General features: G+C 38.4%; 1 protein-coding gene across 4 annotated transcripts in view; it reads right to left on the reverse strand.

The window, feature by feature from the left end:
* Window positions 1-16,542, reverse strand: part of LOC100870928 (ras-related protein Rab-37) — a 106,606-nt gene that overhangs the window by 63,611 nt on the left and 26,453 nt on the right. For all 4 annotated transcript variants that reach the window (XM_086909661.1, XM_086909662.1, XM_086909660.1 and 1 more), the window contains one exon: window positions 9,923-10,033. In XM_086909661.1, the coding sequence (XP_086765787.1) occupies window positions 9,923-10,033 (111 nt within the window). The remainder of the gene's footprint in view (window positions 1-9,922; window positions 10,034-16,542) is intronic.

The following is a 16,542-nucleotide window of genomic DNA, read 5'->3' on the forward strand; positions in this document are numbered from 1 at the left end:
TACAATTTTACCCGAAAAATTTAAGAAGTATGTTTATCGTGACATGCAACGGAGACAAACCTGCGAGCCACATGCTGCGGCCAAATACGATACGCTCAAACGTAAGCGTGCTTCGTACTCAAATTTTTAAAGAAACGTTTGCTTGAATAACGTTTCGAGCTTAGCGTTACATCGATACCAGAAAAATATACTTTCAGAATTCCATTCCACGAATTTTGCGGATATTGTGATGTGTCAAAATAACACATATAACAATTTTTATAACGATTGCATACTAGTTTAAATTAAAAAAAAAGAGAGAAGAGATTTATTCCATTTTCCAAATATTTTGCATATTTTTAAATATCACACTCTCATTCTTCGCTCGTACAAATTGCATAAAAATCGAAATAATGTTCACATTTTTTAACAAATTTTCGATAAGAGTTGGTGCATGGTGAATAATTCCAATTCGTGTGTTCAGTAATTACACGAAGATTAGAACACGATAGCGCACGGTGTACGAAGAAGACACAGAAATGCACGCAATATTTAACGAATGAATAAATAAATAAATCGAATCTTCATTCGAGTCTCCTTTTCGATTTTCCAAAATCAAAGAATCGCGTATCATCATCGCGTATGGAAACATCGCGTGCAACGCATCGTTTATGTCATCGCGCGCGTTTTCGACGCCGCCGCTCTTAATTCCCTCAACGAGACCGATCTCGCGCGCTTAATCCTCGAATTTATCGAGGCCGAGTGCGACTCCCTTCCCCTCCCCCTCGGTCGTGGATCAGGGAGGAGGTAAAAATCGTTACGTAAATCGTTTTGGCATCCGACGAGGCTCGCGCAAAGGCTGTTGCGATGAAATATTCATGGAACTTTTTGCAACGCGTAATACTACACGCGTTACAGGGCAATTAGGGGCAATCCGCGGGCCGGAAATGGCAGGTTCCTGGTAACGAGTTGTTTGTTCTGACCACCGAGAAAGAGAGAGTGTGTGTGTGTGTGTGTATGTGTGTTGAATTTCGGCTGATTTGTCGGGAACTCGTGCGTGGTATCAGTGTTTCATTTGTGATTCCTTCTTTGATTTCTTCCTCCTCTTCTTCAATAGGTTTATGCCTTCGATTTGGGTTATTCGATTTATTATTTTTTTTTCTCTTCGATAAGTGAATATAGCGAATATATTTCCCTTTCTTCTTAATTTAATTTCTTGTTGAAAATGATGCGATGCGTTTGAATTCATGAAATATGAACGAGGAAACGATAGATTGATTTCGAAACGAAACGATGTTTTTTTTTTTTTTTTCTTTTTTCCTTTCTATCTTAGATCGAAACGAGTTTTAAAATGGATCGCGAGCAAGTTCCATCTTGAGAAAGTTTAAATTTACTAAGCGTAAAGTAGTTTTCGATTGAGGCGAAATTCCCTCCCCTCCCCCCCGTCTAATCCATTAGGCGAAGTTGCTACTAACAGACAATTATCGGAAACGAGAATGTATCCAACGCCAACGTTGGTCGGTGTCTATCAGTTAAATTAATTCCAACATGGATTCTACGCTATTAAGTCCTCAAATTGTTCGTAATACACGACACACGATGTTCCACCAGTCTCCTTAATCTAAATTCTCTGTCTGTTCGTTATTATTGCATCGTTGACAAAACCGAATCAATGAATAAATTCGCTTCCGTACCAGCTAGAATTGTTAAATACTTCTTACATTTTATCCACTCTTCTTCCTTCTCTTTCTTTTAATTCAAGATGATTCGTTAAAATTCTCCTAAAAAAACAAAGAGTACTAAAAAGTAAAAAATATCGTTTGGAACATTTATTATTTTTTCAATCTCCGTCGAAGATCGTCTAATTGTATCGTTGATATAACGCGAATTTCTCAATTTATCCCCAAAAACAAATATTATTATACATACATCTCGACGAACAACAAAGTAACAAAATATAAATTCTCAAATATACGAGAAATCCTTGTCCGCCCAGCCTTTCTTCTCTCTCTCTCTCTCTCTCCCTAAAAAAAATTAAAAAAACGCGAACGAAACGGAACGGAGACAAGAGGACGAAATATCGCGATACGATAAGCTGATAGGGCGGGGGGAGAGGAGGGATGGCGATTTTTTGCCGTGTGGTTCCAATACCGACGAAAGCAAATCGACATAAATATTGATAACCGGACGGCTCTGTAGGAGGAGACGGTAGGACACCGTGGAGAGGAGGGAGGGAAAGAGAGAGAGAGAGAGAGAGAGAGAGAAAGGGAGGCCGCGAGTTCGTGACCGGAATAACGAGTGGGCCTCGTGGTGAGGCGAGCAAAAAGGGCCCGAAAAGAGATTCGACCGACACTCCCGTGGCTCGAAAACGGGCGCAGAAACCGCAACCTCGGCCAAAACCGAACGTGTCGCACGATTGATTCGGCGATGGTAGGCCGGCCTCCTTTCGCATTGTGGGAAAATTCCAGGGTCTCGATTCGTTGATATTCTCCTCCACCTTTTTTTTTATCCTCCTATCCTTGCTCGTTAAGAGTATGATTCTGAACGATTTTCGCGGGGAGAAGGGATCTTCTTCGACTTCTTGGCTGAAGTCGATCGACGTTCTCCCTTTTTTTTTTTTCTAATAATAATAAAATTTGGAATATAAGGGTAATACATTTTTAATTTTGCAACTTGTAATTACATTATAACATTGTTGTTTAATCAAGTTGTGAAGTTTTATGTTCGAAATTGAATTTCATATTAATTTAACGCGACAACGAGCATCCAAAGGCGAGAGAAAAAGTTGACTCGATGATTATTTAAGATTATTTAATATCGAATCGATATAACGAAATTCTGGATAAAAGAAATCGATCCGAAAAGAAAGAAGAATAGAGATCGAAAGGAACCGAAAGTTGTTGTCTATTCTTTTTCTGGAGTCGGATTTTTCCACGAGACAACGATCCACGAGGAAGCGAAATTGCCGGTCGATTATTCGCTCGATCGTTCGGGACATGGCCGTCGAGGGAGAGTCGACAATCCCAGAAAGGGAGATCCGATATGAGACAGACGATAACGAGTTTAAGTTCGCATCGACGAAGAAGGTATCCGCTCGCTACTCGAGAAATTCCACCATCGTTGCCGTCCACCGATCTATGCTTCTCTTATTGTTCCCTCGATCTTGACAGATTCTAGTTTTCGTCCGCTTTTCCCATTCCGATAAAGATCCTTCTTCCCTCTCCCATTGGAAATAATCGTATCGTTTGATGATCGGATAAATCAATAGCGAGACGATATTTTTCGCCATATTTTATACGAATATTATCGTTGAACTTTTTTCATAATGATGCAGAATTTTTTGAAAGCACGCATATTTTGAAAGCTGAAGAATATTTAATGTATTTCCTGCAAAATTTCCTAGGGTGTTACGATGCTAATGAAAAAATAAAAATAAAACAAGGATGCAGAGGATGAATGTTTAAAACATGAATCGTAATTATCATAAATAGGTATAATTGATATATTCGTTCATAAATTCCAATATATAAAAATAAAAAATACTCAAATATTAATTTAGAAAGAAAAAATTCTAACGAAATTCAAGTTTATTTGAGATTAACGATAATAGCTTCTCTTCGAAATAAAGGAAAACACGGCATTTCCACGAGAGAAGCGAGGGAGTTTCGATTACGTTCGTGAATTCGTGTCCCTGTTAAAGCGAATATAACTGTTGCGCGCGTCTAGAGACAAGGATCGATGTTTACTCGAAACATACCACGGTTGTCTGTGTCGCGTGCAAACACGCGCCGTTGAAGAGCATTTTGGAAGGCGCGGTTTGTACGCGATGCATAAGCCACGATCCGATTCACCCTTTGTGAATTTTCTACGGGGTAAATATTTGGCGAGGGGGGCCAAATCCCCTCATCGAGGATGCGAAGATCGATCGAGCCAGGGCTCTCCAGAAATCCTGTAGAACGTACAACTTTTACTAATTTTCGTAATCGAAATTCGCGGCACAAATTTTTGTCGATCGTTTTTTAAAGTTTTATTTATAGGTTCCGTGGATTTCTTCTTTGTTTGACTTTTGCGATAATCGATCGAACGATCGATCGATCTGAAAGTAATTAGAAAATGCTAGGAGTACGAGATTTTAAAAAGAAAAGAATTTAAAGAGAGCTGTCAATTATTTCCACCGTGAAAAATGAATCAAATACGAGAATTATTCCGAGTTTCGTGGCGGCTTTAAATTTTTTCGACGCGTGGGCGAAAAGGAGAGGAAGGATACGAGGGGGTGGATACAAAGCGGAGGAAAGAGGAGAAGTCGTATCCGCCTCGTCATGCGGTCCAGCCCCACTTGGGGCTGTCAGTTTGCCTGATTTATTGCTCTCTCCCCCTTTCAACCCCCGATAAGCTGGTTACACCCTTGGATCGCGTTCCTCTCTATCTCTTTTCGCCGAGTCGAATCGCGATCAATCGTTTTTATCCTTCGTATCGATCGTCGAAACGTCTCGATAAGAATGGAATCTCGATACGATTGAAAAAGATTTATCTTAATTTTCCTAGTGTTAATAAGAATTCGTTGAAAAATAATCTCTTTGAATTTCCTTCCCCCTCCCCCTTTTTTTTGAATAAAAAGAATAGAAAAATATTTTAAAATGTTTCATTGATAAATTTCTTTGCTGCAAAATTTAACCTACAAGGTTAAAAAATATAGAAACATCGGTTAACTGGATAATTATAACACTCTTGAGACAGTTTCAATCAACGTTTTTCCTTCGGAAAAACTTTCGTTCCAGCTTTATTAACAAAAAAAGTATCGGCCAATCACAAGCTCTCGTCGTGTTCACAATGATATTGCAGAAAAACCGACTTATACATAGTAAACTCACATAGTATTTCGCAATAATTAATCCTCAATCCGTCCCAAAAACATTCTTGCAAATGAGGATCCATATTCAAATCCAAAACTTCGAATAATTTCAATTCCTTAAATTTCCCTCCAATTTCCATTTTTCACGATGCCTTCGTGCCTTTCCAAAGCGCGAGATCCAAAAATCCTTATCCCCCTAAAATACACCCTCACGTTCAACTAGAAATTAAATGGATCAACAAGACGATTTAATAAGACGTGCTCGACAGCTCGTCCAGTTTTGTATCGGGATGAGTGGCAAAACTTGATTGGCAGACCGGTCATTATCGGGTAATTCCACACCTGTGCAGCCTTATTGACCGAGATCTCGATCAATCGTGCCTCGACGGCGCGTCGAGGGGGCTCGAAGTGAATATTTTCGTGGAGAAGCAAGATGCAACATGTTGCGAGCGGAAGATAACAGGGGATGGAAGGTGAGAGGGAAAAAGGGTGGAAAGGGAGATACGATCGGACGATTATCGTTGCTTCAGCTTGCAGGAATACCGTGCTGCAATTAGTTAACACTTTTCGAGAGCGGAGGGGTCGAAATAAAATCGCGTACGATTGGAGATTCTGGGGAAATCGATGAGGATGATATGTTGAAAAAAGTTTTTTGTTTGTTGTGAAACAAATTTCTTTTTTTTCGATCCAATAAAGAAATTTTAAATCAAAAATGTAAAATCGAGATGATTCGAGTTTGAAGAAATTAAGAAGAATGTGAAGAAAAATTCGTTCTATTTAATTGAAAATTTTAAATGGTCGAAAAATGAAATCTACGCGCGATCGGACGTCAAAAATTTTTCCCCTTTCCCCTTGTCAAAATTTCAAAATTGACTGATCCGAGGAGAAATCTGTGACACGCGATGGTAGATTGGATGATTGAAAAAATTTTTCTCATTCTCTCGCTCGAAACCCATAAAAACATCAAGAATATAAAGACAGGAATACGAAGATCGAGAATACATCGAGAATGTTCTTCGTGCGTTTGAAAATGTATTTCTTCCCTCGCTTTTCACCGATTTAAAACCGATTACGTGAATATACTCGCCTCGTAAATATACGCATGGAGCGGAAGTTAGAATTCGTGCATTACGTGATTAAACCAGGTTGAGACTGGATTATCTGTTCGCCGTAGTTGATCCGAATCTTATTGATAATTATATAATTCGTTGTGCATCGTCCTGGCTTGGGAATCGAGGAAGCGACTGGTTCGTGAATCAGGTTCTTAAACGGCATAAACTCTTCCCGCTTTCATTTTTCAATTCGAGGAAAAATATTAACCAGACTGAGAAGACCGATCAACGGGATTTATTGGTAAACGTTGTTTTATATATAGTAGAGTTGTTAATAAATTCACAAAAAATTGCTCGTTGAGATTTATTTAGATTAGAAGTTACCAGAAAAAATGAAACCTCTCGCTTCGTCGCTTAATAGTTTAATAAACAAGCTTCGTTCTCGAAAATATTCCACGAAGCTAATACATTTCTACATTTTTACGAATATTTACAATTATTTAATCGGAGTCGAATCATTTTCGAAACATTGTACAAAGTAAGGAGTAAATCACGATGGAGGAACCTTTCTTAAAGAAAATTTGTTAAAAGTTACAATTTATCCTAGGACAGGCGAACCGTTGAACAGAGCACAACTCCCGCACGTTTGAAAATTGAACTCGGATATAATCTCCGCCGAGCTAACATTAACACTCTATAACGCCATTTACAATTTTCACTTTCATCCACCAGTTAGATCTTCCATGCTACGTTTAATTATCAATTGAAAACACCGATTATCAATCTCGGCGAACCAAGATCAAACGTAGCGCGCAAGAAAAAGGAGGAGAAAGAAACGGAGAGAGAGATGATACTTTGTTGAACCTTTGCCCATCGGGATGACCCGTTGTCACGAAAACGGAAGCCGGCTCCCCCGTTTTCCTGTAATCAACTCGCCTCGAGTTTGTTACACGAAGGAAACGCTTTGGCGAAAGCTAATTAATTGGCATGGATTCAAACGCTTCACGGTTAATCACCGACCGAAAACGGACCGAGAAATCCGAGTTTAATTCCTAATTAAATGCTTACGCAGATTTCTTCGCCGAGAGTTAATTAATTTTAACCAGCGCATGCACACGCGTCGCGCGTGCTGTCCGCTAATGGATAATTAGAGGAAGAAAGGACGAACCTTTTCACGTGGCTTGCGTATACAGTTCGAGTGATTAATGTTCCTCATGTTGCCATTTTTTTTTTTCTTTTCGATTTTTAATATCGTTAGAAGGAACGAATCGAATCGAAAGGATTAAGAAGTCGAGTGTGGTTCGACATTATACATCGTCGTTTTTAAAGTAATTTAAAAAATGTTTAAATCTAATTCTTTTTTTCTTCCAAATACTTCGTAACACGTAAATAGAGACCGAGTTGGTATTATTATCAAAACGTTTGTATTTTATCGAGACCCTCTTATTTGATCTGTTTCGCGAATGAATTAAGCAATTGTTGCTAAGTTGAAAGAAATTAATTAAGCAGCGCAAAGGGTTAATAGAATTGTGGATTTTGAGCAAAAGTATCTCGTATCTTTCGAATAAACTGGGTTGAACTGAAAAATTTATTCGGATCCAATATCATTTAGAATATTAAATCTAGTAACCCTTTTCCCTCGAAATATATTTACAAAGTGTATTCCCCTGCTCTAAATAGAAGAATATCGCATCCCAGAATGTACAATACCCGATACCCGATACGGGGAAGGAAACGGATAAATCCATTTGCCAATCCGAGAGGCCGCAGAAATTTTCAGATTCGAATTCGAGAGGAAGATGCGCGCTCGATACGTGCTCGATGCACGCGTGGAAATTGAATAGAAATCGGGCAAACTTGGAGACGGAAGTCGTGTACTCCTCCGGTTCGTACACTTTCCACTCTCGATGGACGGACAGGTATCCAGGTAAAGCGTATATATATATATATATACACATCTCGACTGTATCGTCGAGAAAGTTGAAATTGCTCTATCAAACAGCCGCTCAACTCGCTGCAGATTTCTCCTGCAACACGTGTCTATCCCGTGATAGCCGTGTCTCGTCTCGCGGCTTTCCCGCGAAACTTTCGTCTCTCGCGTTACGAGAGTTTCTGCAGAAAATCGATCGAAATCGCGTTGAAAATGGTTGGAAGAGGATGGAAAGCTCGATCGAGATGAAAACATTCGATTGTCCGGGAAAAGGTTGAACGAGGGATAAAGAGAAGCAGCAGTCGTGGTTGATGGAATTTTATTTTATGCACGCGCCGAGTCTACGCTCGTTTGTTCGATTATCGAAACCAACGAACGAAAAGCCACGTGCGTTTAATTATTGTGATTTATCGCAATAATTCAAGCGCTCATTAACCGCACACGATATTCGATATTAACGTGATGCGAAACGTGATGGTGAACAACGTGATTGAATTGGGAATAAATAAATATAATGTAAAGACGAGGCTTCGTTTATTCATCTTGTCATTCATTGTATCGCTCGTAAAAGAAATAATATTTTCCATTCTTTTCAAATTTCTCTTATCCTCCAAGATATCCTCCAAGATACTTACTTACTGGTAGTTAATTAGTGATGGTTTAAACTTTTAATTTTCAAAGCATTTACGAATTCGTTCAAATTACAAGAAAGTGGAAAGTCGTTCGTTGCTGCGAATCTTTTCGTCTCATTTATTATTAGGAGGCAAAAAATACGATATTCGAAGAAACTGCGAAGAAGCGTTTTGACGCAAAAGTGACGGCCGTAAATTTGGTTTGGCCGCGCGCCTCATGCATAAATGCATCGTTCGCATTGTGGGCGCAAGTATCCTGCGCCGAATCGAAAAAAATTGCGCCTTGGATCGAATTTAAAAAAAGAAAAAGAACGAAATCGAATATTAATAACATAATCTTGAAAGAAGAATTTGTTCATGCTTGATTTCAACTTGATATCTAGGATATGGAAAAATTATATTATTGAAGAGAATTTTTAAGAATTTCGCGTATTAATTTTTGCAAAGTTTGTGCACAATTTTTCTCCACCAAAGTAAGAAAATATAATTTAAATCGCGCAAGATAAACATATTTTGCGACAAAACATTTTATTTTATTTTATTTTCGTACTTATGTATGCTAATTCTGAAATGTAAAATTTAGTAGAAAAATTATCACGAGGAAGGCATGACCGTTCTCTAAAAATTTTCTAGAAGAAATCACTTCGAAACGACCTCGAAGAGGGGACAGGGACTAATTGGAAGACGGTTATGAGAGGTGAAAACAAGATGAGGTTAGAAAATAAACCAAAGCGAGCAATTAAGTAGAATAAACGAATGGTTGGGATGAGGCGAAATGGAGGAAGATGGGGTTCAAAATTCGAGATCGAGAATAAAATTAATCGGCGATGCAAAGTCAAGAAGGATCGGATACTTCTTCTAATTATTAAGAATAATAGCAAACTTCGATGCTGTTTCGAATATCTTTTTCATCGATCTGGGAAGAAAAAGTAAGTTGCGAAAATTGTAAAAATTTATCGGACTTATCTTCCTCTCGCTCGATGAAACATTCAAAAACCAAGTCACTGTTGTTCCATGAAGATCGCTCTATTACATTTACCCTTTTTAATTTCACTTTTTAATATGATATTGAAAGTGATATTACCGATTTACAATTCTATTTGCGTAAGAAACACAATAATTTTCCAACTATTTTACACTTTTTTAGCATTTTGCGTGGTAAAATATCTTTGCTTAATTATCATGCAATTTGATAAATCAATAATCAAACGTAGATATTATATAAAACGAGTAATAGCTTTCTCAGTCGCAAATTAAGAACGATTTGATAGAAAAATAAAATAATACGAAAGCCATTACAAATAATACGACTTACGAGAAGAAATTTAAATCATCAAACAAATCTTCACTTACACTTTTTTATTCTTAAAAATATATATATATATATAGAACAACATTCGAATCAACTCTTCAGTTCGTCCAGTGTTGCAAGAGGTGAACAATAAATAAAAGATAAATAGAAGAGCAAGATACGTACCGTGAACCCGATGCCGACCGTAGCCGCGAAATTTCCCGGTTGAAATTTTCCAGTGTCGAACTGGACCAGCAGGGACGTCTTGCCCACGCCACTGTCGCCCAGGAGGATTGTCTGGAAAGAAAAAGAGGGGGGAAAAAAGAGAATAGTCGACTCGTCCTCGACCGCTATCGACTTCTTATCGAGTGCACGCTCGATCCTTCCATCCAGATTACCGTTCCATTCGTCTTGAGAATTGAATCGACACTCCGTGGAGGATCGATTTCGATCCTTTCGAATTTTTAAATAACATAAATTTCCTTTTCTTCCGCCACCGATTTTTATTAACAATTAATCTACGAAATTTCAAATATCCTCAACTTCTTCGTTCGTTTCAAAACGAACATTCTTCCCCGGAAGGAAGGATCGAAAACGATTTTCAACTGGGTCCCAATCCCGTTAATTAAGAATCGATCACGGGCGTGCTTTACGATTTTTTTCTCCCTTCTCAAATTACGCACGGTTCGATTTCAACCGTGAACCGTGGCGAGGTGTGTGGTCCCCCCGTAAAGGCCGCGGTCGTCAGTCAACTTTGTTGCACTCTGGCTGTTGCACCGTCCCCCAATATACCAACACCTGTACCCGCCAATAGACGTTTGACCCGCTGGATTATTACATTACGAGGCTCTGGCACCTGCTTCGCACCGCCACACGTGTTCCACGCGCGTGTGCGCGGACGTATAAGAAGTTGTCAGTATTTTTCAAGTATTTCGATTTTTTTTTTTTTTTTTTTGGGGGAGAAAGAATGAAGACGAGAGTTATTATTATCGGTTACACAATTGATTTGATAACGCAGAATAGCGTTAAATAATATGAGATCTTGTTTGGAGGGTTTTCCAGAGATGAAAACGAACGGAAAAGTTGGTTATACATTTACAAAATTATTTATTATGGGATAATCATGTTAAAAATTACCATAGAAAACTATGTACCTAAGGATCTAACTAATCAAACGAGTTCGAAAGAATTTTTATTCGAAAGAGGGATTTTTTTAGAGGACAGAAGGATGCATAGATGCTCCTTTTCTATTTTTAAATAACACTCGAGAAAGAAAAGAAAAAAAGAGAATTTTTTTACGTTTATATCCATGCGTTTGCGCCATCATTAGACACGTGATATACGGATATATATTCGCGTTTATAATTACGTAGGATGCATAGATTACTCGCTTTACGTATATGCACGAATGGCCACGGTGCCACGTAATCGGGGGAAATGAATTACAACTCGGAGAAAACGATTTTTTCCCCCCACGGATGGTCGTAACATCCGTGGAATGTTCGAATGGAATATTTCCTCGGATGTGGCGGCGAAAGGATTTTAAAAGTGTCGTTTTCCGACAACCGCACGCGGTCGGTTTAAGCGTTCGACCGCCGCGAATGCGCGAGGAATGTTGCTGATTGATACTTCGATATTTGCGAAATATCTTTACGGTTTCTTGGAATTTCACAGGGAGCATAAATTTCACTCGTTAAAATTGGGGAGGGGGAACGAGTTTGAATTAATTTTTAATCGGGAAAGGAAATTGATGACAACTTAGCAGACTTATTGGAGCGCTCGTTTATGCAAAAAAATCTTCGAAATGATTCATCGTCGATATCTGCGCTCTATTAGTGGAAGTATAACAATCAAGCGTAACGCGATACGATCGATCGCAATGGATTGGAAAATTTATAACAATAATAATAATAATAATAAAAAATTCGCAAATTCGCAATATCGAAATTCATACAATAATGGAAATACAATAGCGAAAATGATACGCGGTTATTGATAATAATGCATCGAAAAGTGATGAAAACCAATTCTATATAATTTCAGCCTAACCAGGGTAACTGGATTGTTCCGTGCAATGGCGTGTATGTAGCACGGTGACAATTGGTAATTTAAAATTTCATTATACGTGATATAAAAATGATATAAATACCGTAAATACGTGGACGACGAATGTTATTACGCACGACACGCGTGTTCAACGAATAGAATGGATTCTTACTTCTTGAATTTGAAGCGTCGTCAACACGTGTCAATGTATCGAATCGTGTGAGCTTGCAAATATCGAGGGAACACCTGGATAATTCGAGCTCATAAAGGAGATCAATGATTAGGTACGAACAGGTTGGGGTCGAAATGGAAAGGTGGTCATTTCGAGCACTAGATCCGAAGATAAGAGGATCGGTCGGCATAGAAATGGCCATTATGACTGTTATCCTGTTAGAAGGTGTATCCATAACATAAACTTTATAACGGCGTAAGGAATATTAATTATAGGAGAAAGTACTTGCCAAGACTCGTAATTTTGATTCGATCGAATTCGTCTCGGTACATGCCTTTCAATTATTAATATTAATATTATTATTATTATTATTATTATTATTATTGTTGTTGGGAGAATGTTTTTTAACGATCACTGTTTTTCACAACAACGTTCGAACGAATTTTTTCGATTCATTAATTCGTTTACAAATTCTAATTCATTAATTAGAAGGGGAACCAAACACTCGTCTCGATACCTACACGAGCTAAGATCATTGTTTCGATCATTATTATTTAGAAAATTATTTTGTTGTAGCTATTACTACTCTTGTAGATCGAAATTTTGCAATTATTTCAAAATTCGTTCGTTCATTGAATTCCACGCTATACGATCAGATCGGTGGAAAAAATTCGTTTAAAATCCAAAAAAAAACGAAACGAAACGAAACAAAAAAGAAAGAAAAGAAAAGAGAGAAAAGGAAATGAAAAAAATTGGACGACACAGGGGCTGATAAGGGGAGAAAAAAAATTACACGTTGGAGAAGGAGTCCCAGCTGCTTGTCGCCTATCCCGAAGGGTAATGCAGGTGGAAGAAGCGGTCGGTCGTAATAATGTAATAATTTGGCCCGTGGCCTGGGTCAAACGACGAGTCCCGTTTGACTTGGGTCCACAGGTGTGCGTCGTGTGGACGACGAGCCTAAAGGATACAAAGCGCGAGGGAGGAAGAGGAAAATAATGGCGAGGTAACATCAGGAATAATTTTTGGGCCCGTCCACCGATCAGCAGAAATTTATGACGAGGTAATAAAAGTCCCACTGACTAATTCTGTTACTTTTACGAGCTTCCACGGATGAAACCGGATGGACATGATCGTTTCAAACCTCAAATTTGCCGCTTTTTCTCTGTTTGTATATGATCCTCTGGATTTCTTTTCTTTTCGTTTTTTTCTTCTTCTCCTCCCTATTTCGTTTCGTTTGTTTGGAAAGAGGAATGGAGGATAGAGGGGGTCGAATGGAGTTGGAAAGTAGTTTTACCAGGGGAAAAGAAAGAAAAAAAGAAAAGAGTTTACGAGTTATTCTTTGAAGTGCTTTTCGCGCGTCAAATTCTTCCCGAATTTAAATTTCGTACAAACGCACGAACATTTGCAACGATCGATCGAAAGCGGAGCAAGAGAAAAGGATTTTTAAGGATTTTTGTGCAAAATATTCCATGCTATAAAGCAAAGTCCGAGCAGTAAGTATTTTATACGCTTTACGAGCGATCGTTCCTTATTTTCGATGATAAATAAATGGATAGCGTCTACGCGATCTTCAAGATCAAGATTCCACTATACCCTCCCCCTCCCCTCGCCTATATCGAAATATATTCTCGTTGCCGTTACAACTTCGATTCGTCTCTCGATCGATGGACAAATCGTGTCTCTTCGATAAAGCTTACGATTAGAGGAAACGAGACACGAGTAAAGTAAGCAGTAAAAGCGGGAACGAGCGAGCTTTTGTCGCGAAAGGTGGAATCGCTCTTTTCGCTCGAAAACAGGCCAGCGAAAGTTCGTCTCGTTCTTTTTTTTTTTTTTTCTTTTTCTTCTCTTTTTTTTCGTTCATGCCGTATTGGCTCTGTGACGCATGATCACGTCTGATCCACGCCGATGGATATTTCGCGGCGGAAAATTTCGAGCCGACGAAATTCGAAGATTTTCTTATATATAAATCTCGTTGTATATAAAAACACAACGATGTCGAAACTGTTTAATCGAAACGGCCTCGTCGCTTGGGAAAAATAATTTCTAAAAAAAAAAAAAAAAAAAAAAAAATAAACGATAGAACCGAGTTTCGAAAAAATTAAGGAAGGACACGCGAATTATCGAAATGTTTGAAAAAAGGAGAAAGGGCGAGAAATAATGGATCGACATGGGTCGAAAGCATGGGAAAAGGGAGCGAGAGCGAGAAATTATCTGTTCTCTGCGTGGAGGGTGAGGTTTGGATGAAGGATAGAGGGGGGAAGAGAGGGGGGGGGATAGAGCGGAACGAAGATACGAAGGATCTACCAGTTGTGGAAGGAAGGAGAGGAAGAGAGGGGAGGGCAGTGAATTAAGTTTCTCCGCCCCTGAGGCCGACACATTCGCCGACACTCGTCACGACCACCCCCTGGGGGTCCTGCGAATCTTTCAATGGAAATTCTGCGTGAAGGGGACGCCGCCTCGAGCCTCGCCGATACCAATATCGCGTTAGATCTCCCGATTGAGAAACCTCCCTGATTTAAAACAATAATATGCTCGTGCAACATGATCTCCATCCACCTCTTGAATTTCCTCTCCTCCCTTCCTCTTCCTCTTCTTATTCCAATCGTTCTGTTTCTTTTTCCTTTCTTCTCTTTTTTTTTTTTTATTCCACTCCAACAGCCTGAATATGCGCGATTTCAAATAAAATGAAATTGGACGTGGATCGCGTATAGGATATATTTATTCCTCGTGAATTTAGTTAGGTGTAGTCTTCTCAATTTTGCGTTTTTTCTCGTTGAATCGCAACTCGACGAAACTATCGGTGAAAATTCTCGATCAGTAAACTTGGATTCGATTATCTATCTTTTTACGTTTCTTTTTGCATTTCTTCATTTTCATTCAGAGCTTTCCTGACTTGAAAAGAGAGAAAAAAGAAATTGGATGACATTCATGCTTACGTTTGATTAATCGAGTCGAAAATATTCGCAACTAACGTAAAGATTTGAATCGCATCGAGTCGAGTACTTTAGTAGTAGGATGGAGAAGATTTTTATTAATGAGAAGCTCGGTCGTAACAGAACACGAGGTAACCATACCGTCCAACCACGATCGTAAAAATCGATCGACACGCGTAAACTTTTACGCGTCTATCTAGCTTCTACGTGTCATAACATTCATCTTTCCTAAGAAAATTTCAAAGAATGACAAAGAATCAGGGATTCGAGAATTTGGATGATGAGGTGGAATATCCAAGAAATCTCGCGCGAAAAAGTCGAAAATTTCGTTGCGCGAATTTGAAAGGAAATTGAGAAAAGAAAAGAGGAAGAGGAAAGAAAAAGCGGGATTCACGGCGGCAGCTGGAGCGAGGTTTGGGAGGAGGAGAGGAGAGAGGAGAAAAATCGGGGAGTCGCAAAGTTTGCGAGCGACTGTCGAAGTCGAAAGTCGTAAAATTTACGGTCAGCCGAGGAAGCGGTGCAAAAGGAAAGCGAGCGCGACGTTCGACGTGACAATGGTGGACGTGCACTTATACGGGTCGCATTGTAATTTGCATTGTGCATTCGCGCTCGAAAACGCACGAGATATCGCGTTACACGCGCGAGACGGTGTACGCGCACGTACACGCGTCGAGTTCGGAACATATGCGAGCTCGGAACGAGAAGAACGTTTGTTCCACAAGATTGTTGTTCCCCTTATCCATTGAATTTCCATTGTCTCGATATCCAAACATTCTGTAATTTGATACCTTTCCTTTTTTTACCTCTTTTTATCTTATTGTCGAAAAATTGATATTCCTAGGATCTTTCTTTATTCCCTAGTGTCTAGATACTAATTTGATACTTTTTCTTCTGATGATAATTTGATTAACCTTTTGTTTTCTTTTTGTAAAAAAAATGATATTCCTAGAATCTTTGTTATTGTCTAGTGTCTAGATATTAATTTGGTACTTTTTCTTCTGATGCCTTTTTTTCTCTTTTTATCTTATTGTCGAAAAATTGATATTCCTAGGATCTTTCTTTATTCCCTAGTGTCTAGATTTGATACTTTTTCTTCTGATGATAATTTGATTAATCTTTTGTTTTCTTTTTGTAGAAAAAATGATATTCCTAGAATCTTTGTTATTGTCTAGTGTCTAGATATTAATTTGGTACTTTTTCTTCTGATGCCTTTTTTTCTCTTTTTATCTTATTATAGAAAAATTGATAGGATCTTTGTTTATTTCCTAATATCTAGATATCAATTTGGTATTTTTTCTTCTGATGATAATTTGATTAACCTTTTCTTTTTTTCTCTTTTTGTAGAAAAATTGATATTCCTAGGATCATTGTCTAGTGTCTAGATACTAATTTGATACTTTTTTTTTTTTTTTTTATTGTTTCTTCCGATGTTTTGTTGAAGGAACATTGAATACTTGAAATTCTGTTATGTATATATTCTCTATAATTCGATACTTTTCCAGATATTCCAGATAATTTCCTCCTTTTTATTCGATCGATACAATTCTGTCCAAATATTCTGATATTTTCTGGTACATTAAAGAACATTAGTATTCGAATTCGTACTTGAATTATCCAATTAATAATCATTATTAATTAAAATTTCTTTCGTCGTT

This window comes from Apis florea, unplaced genomic scaffold, assembly GCF_048593485.1.
Source record: "Apis florea isolate Af1SG1 unplaced genomic scaffold, ASM4859348v1 contig_3158_pilon, whole genome shotgun sequence".
NCBI lineage: Eukaryota > Metazoa > Arthropoda > Insecta > Hymenoptera > Apidae > Apis > Apis florea.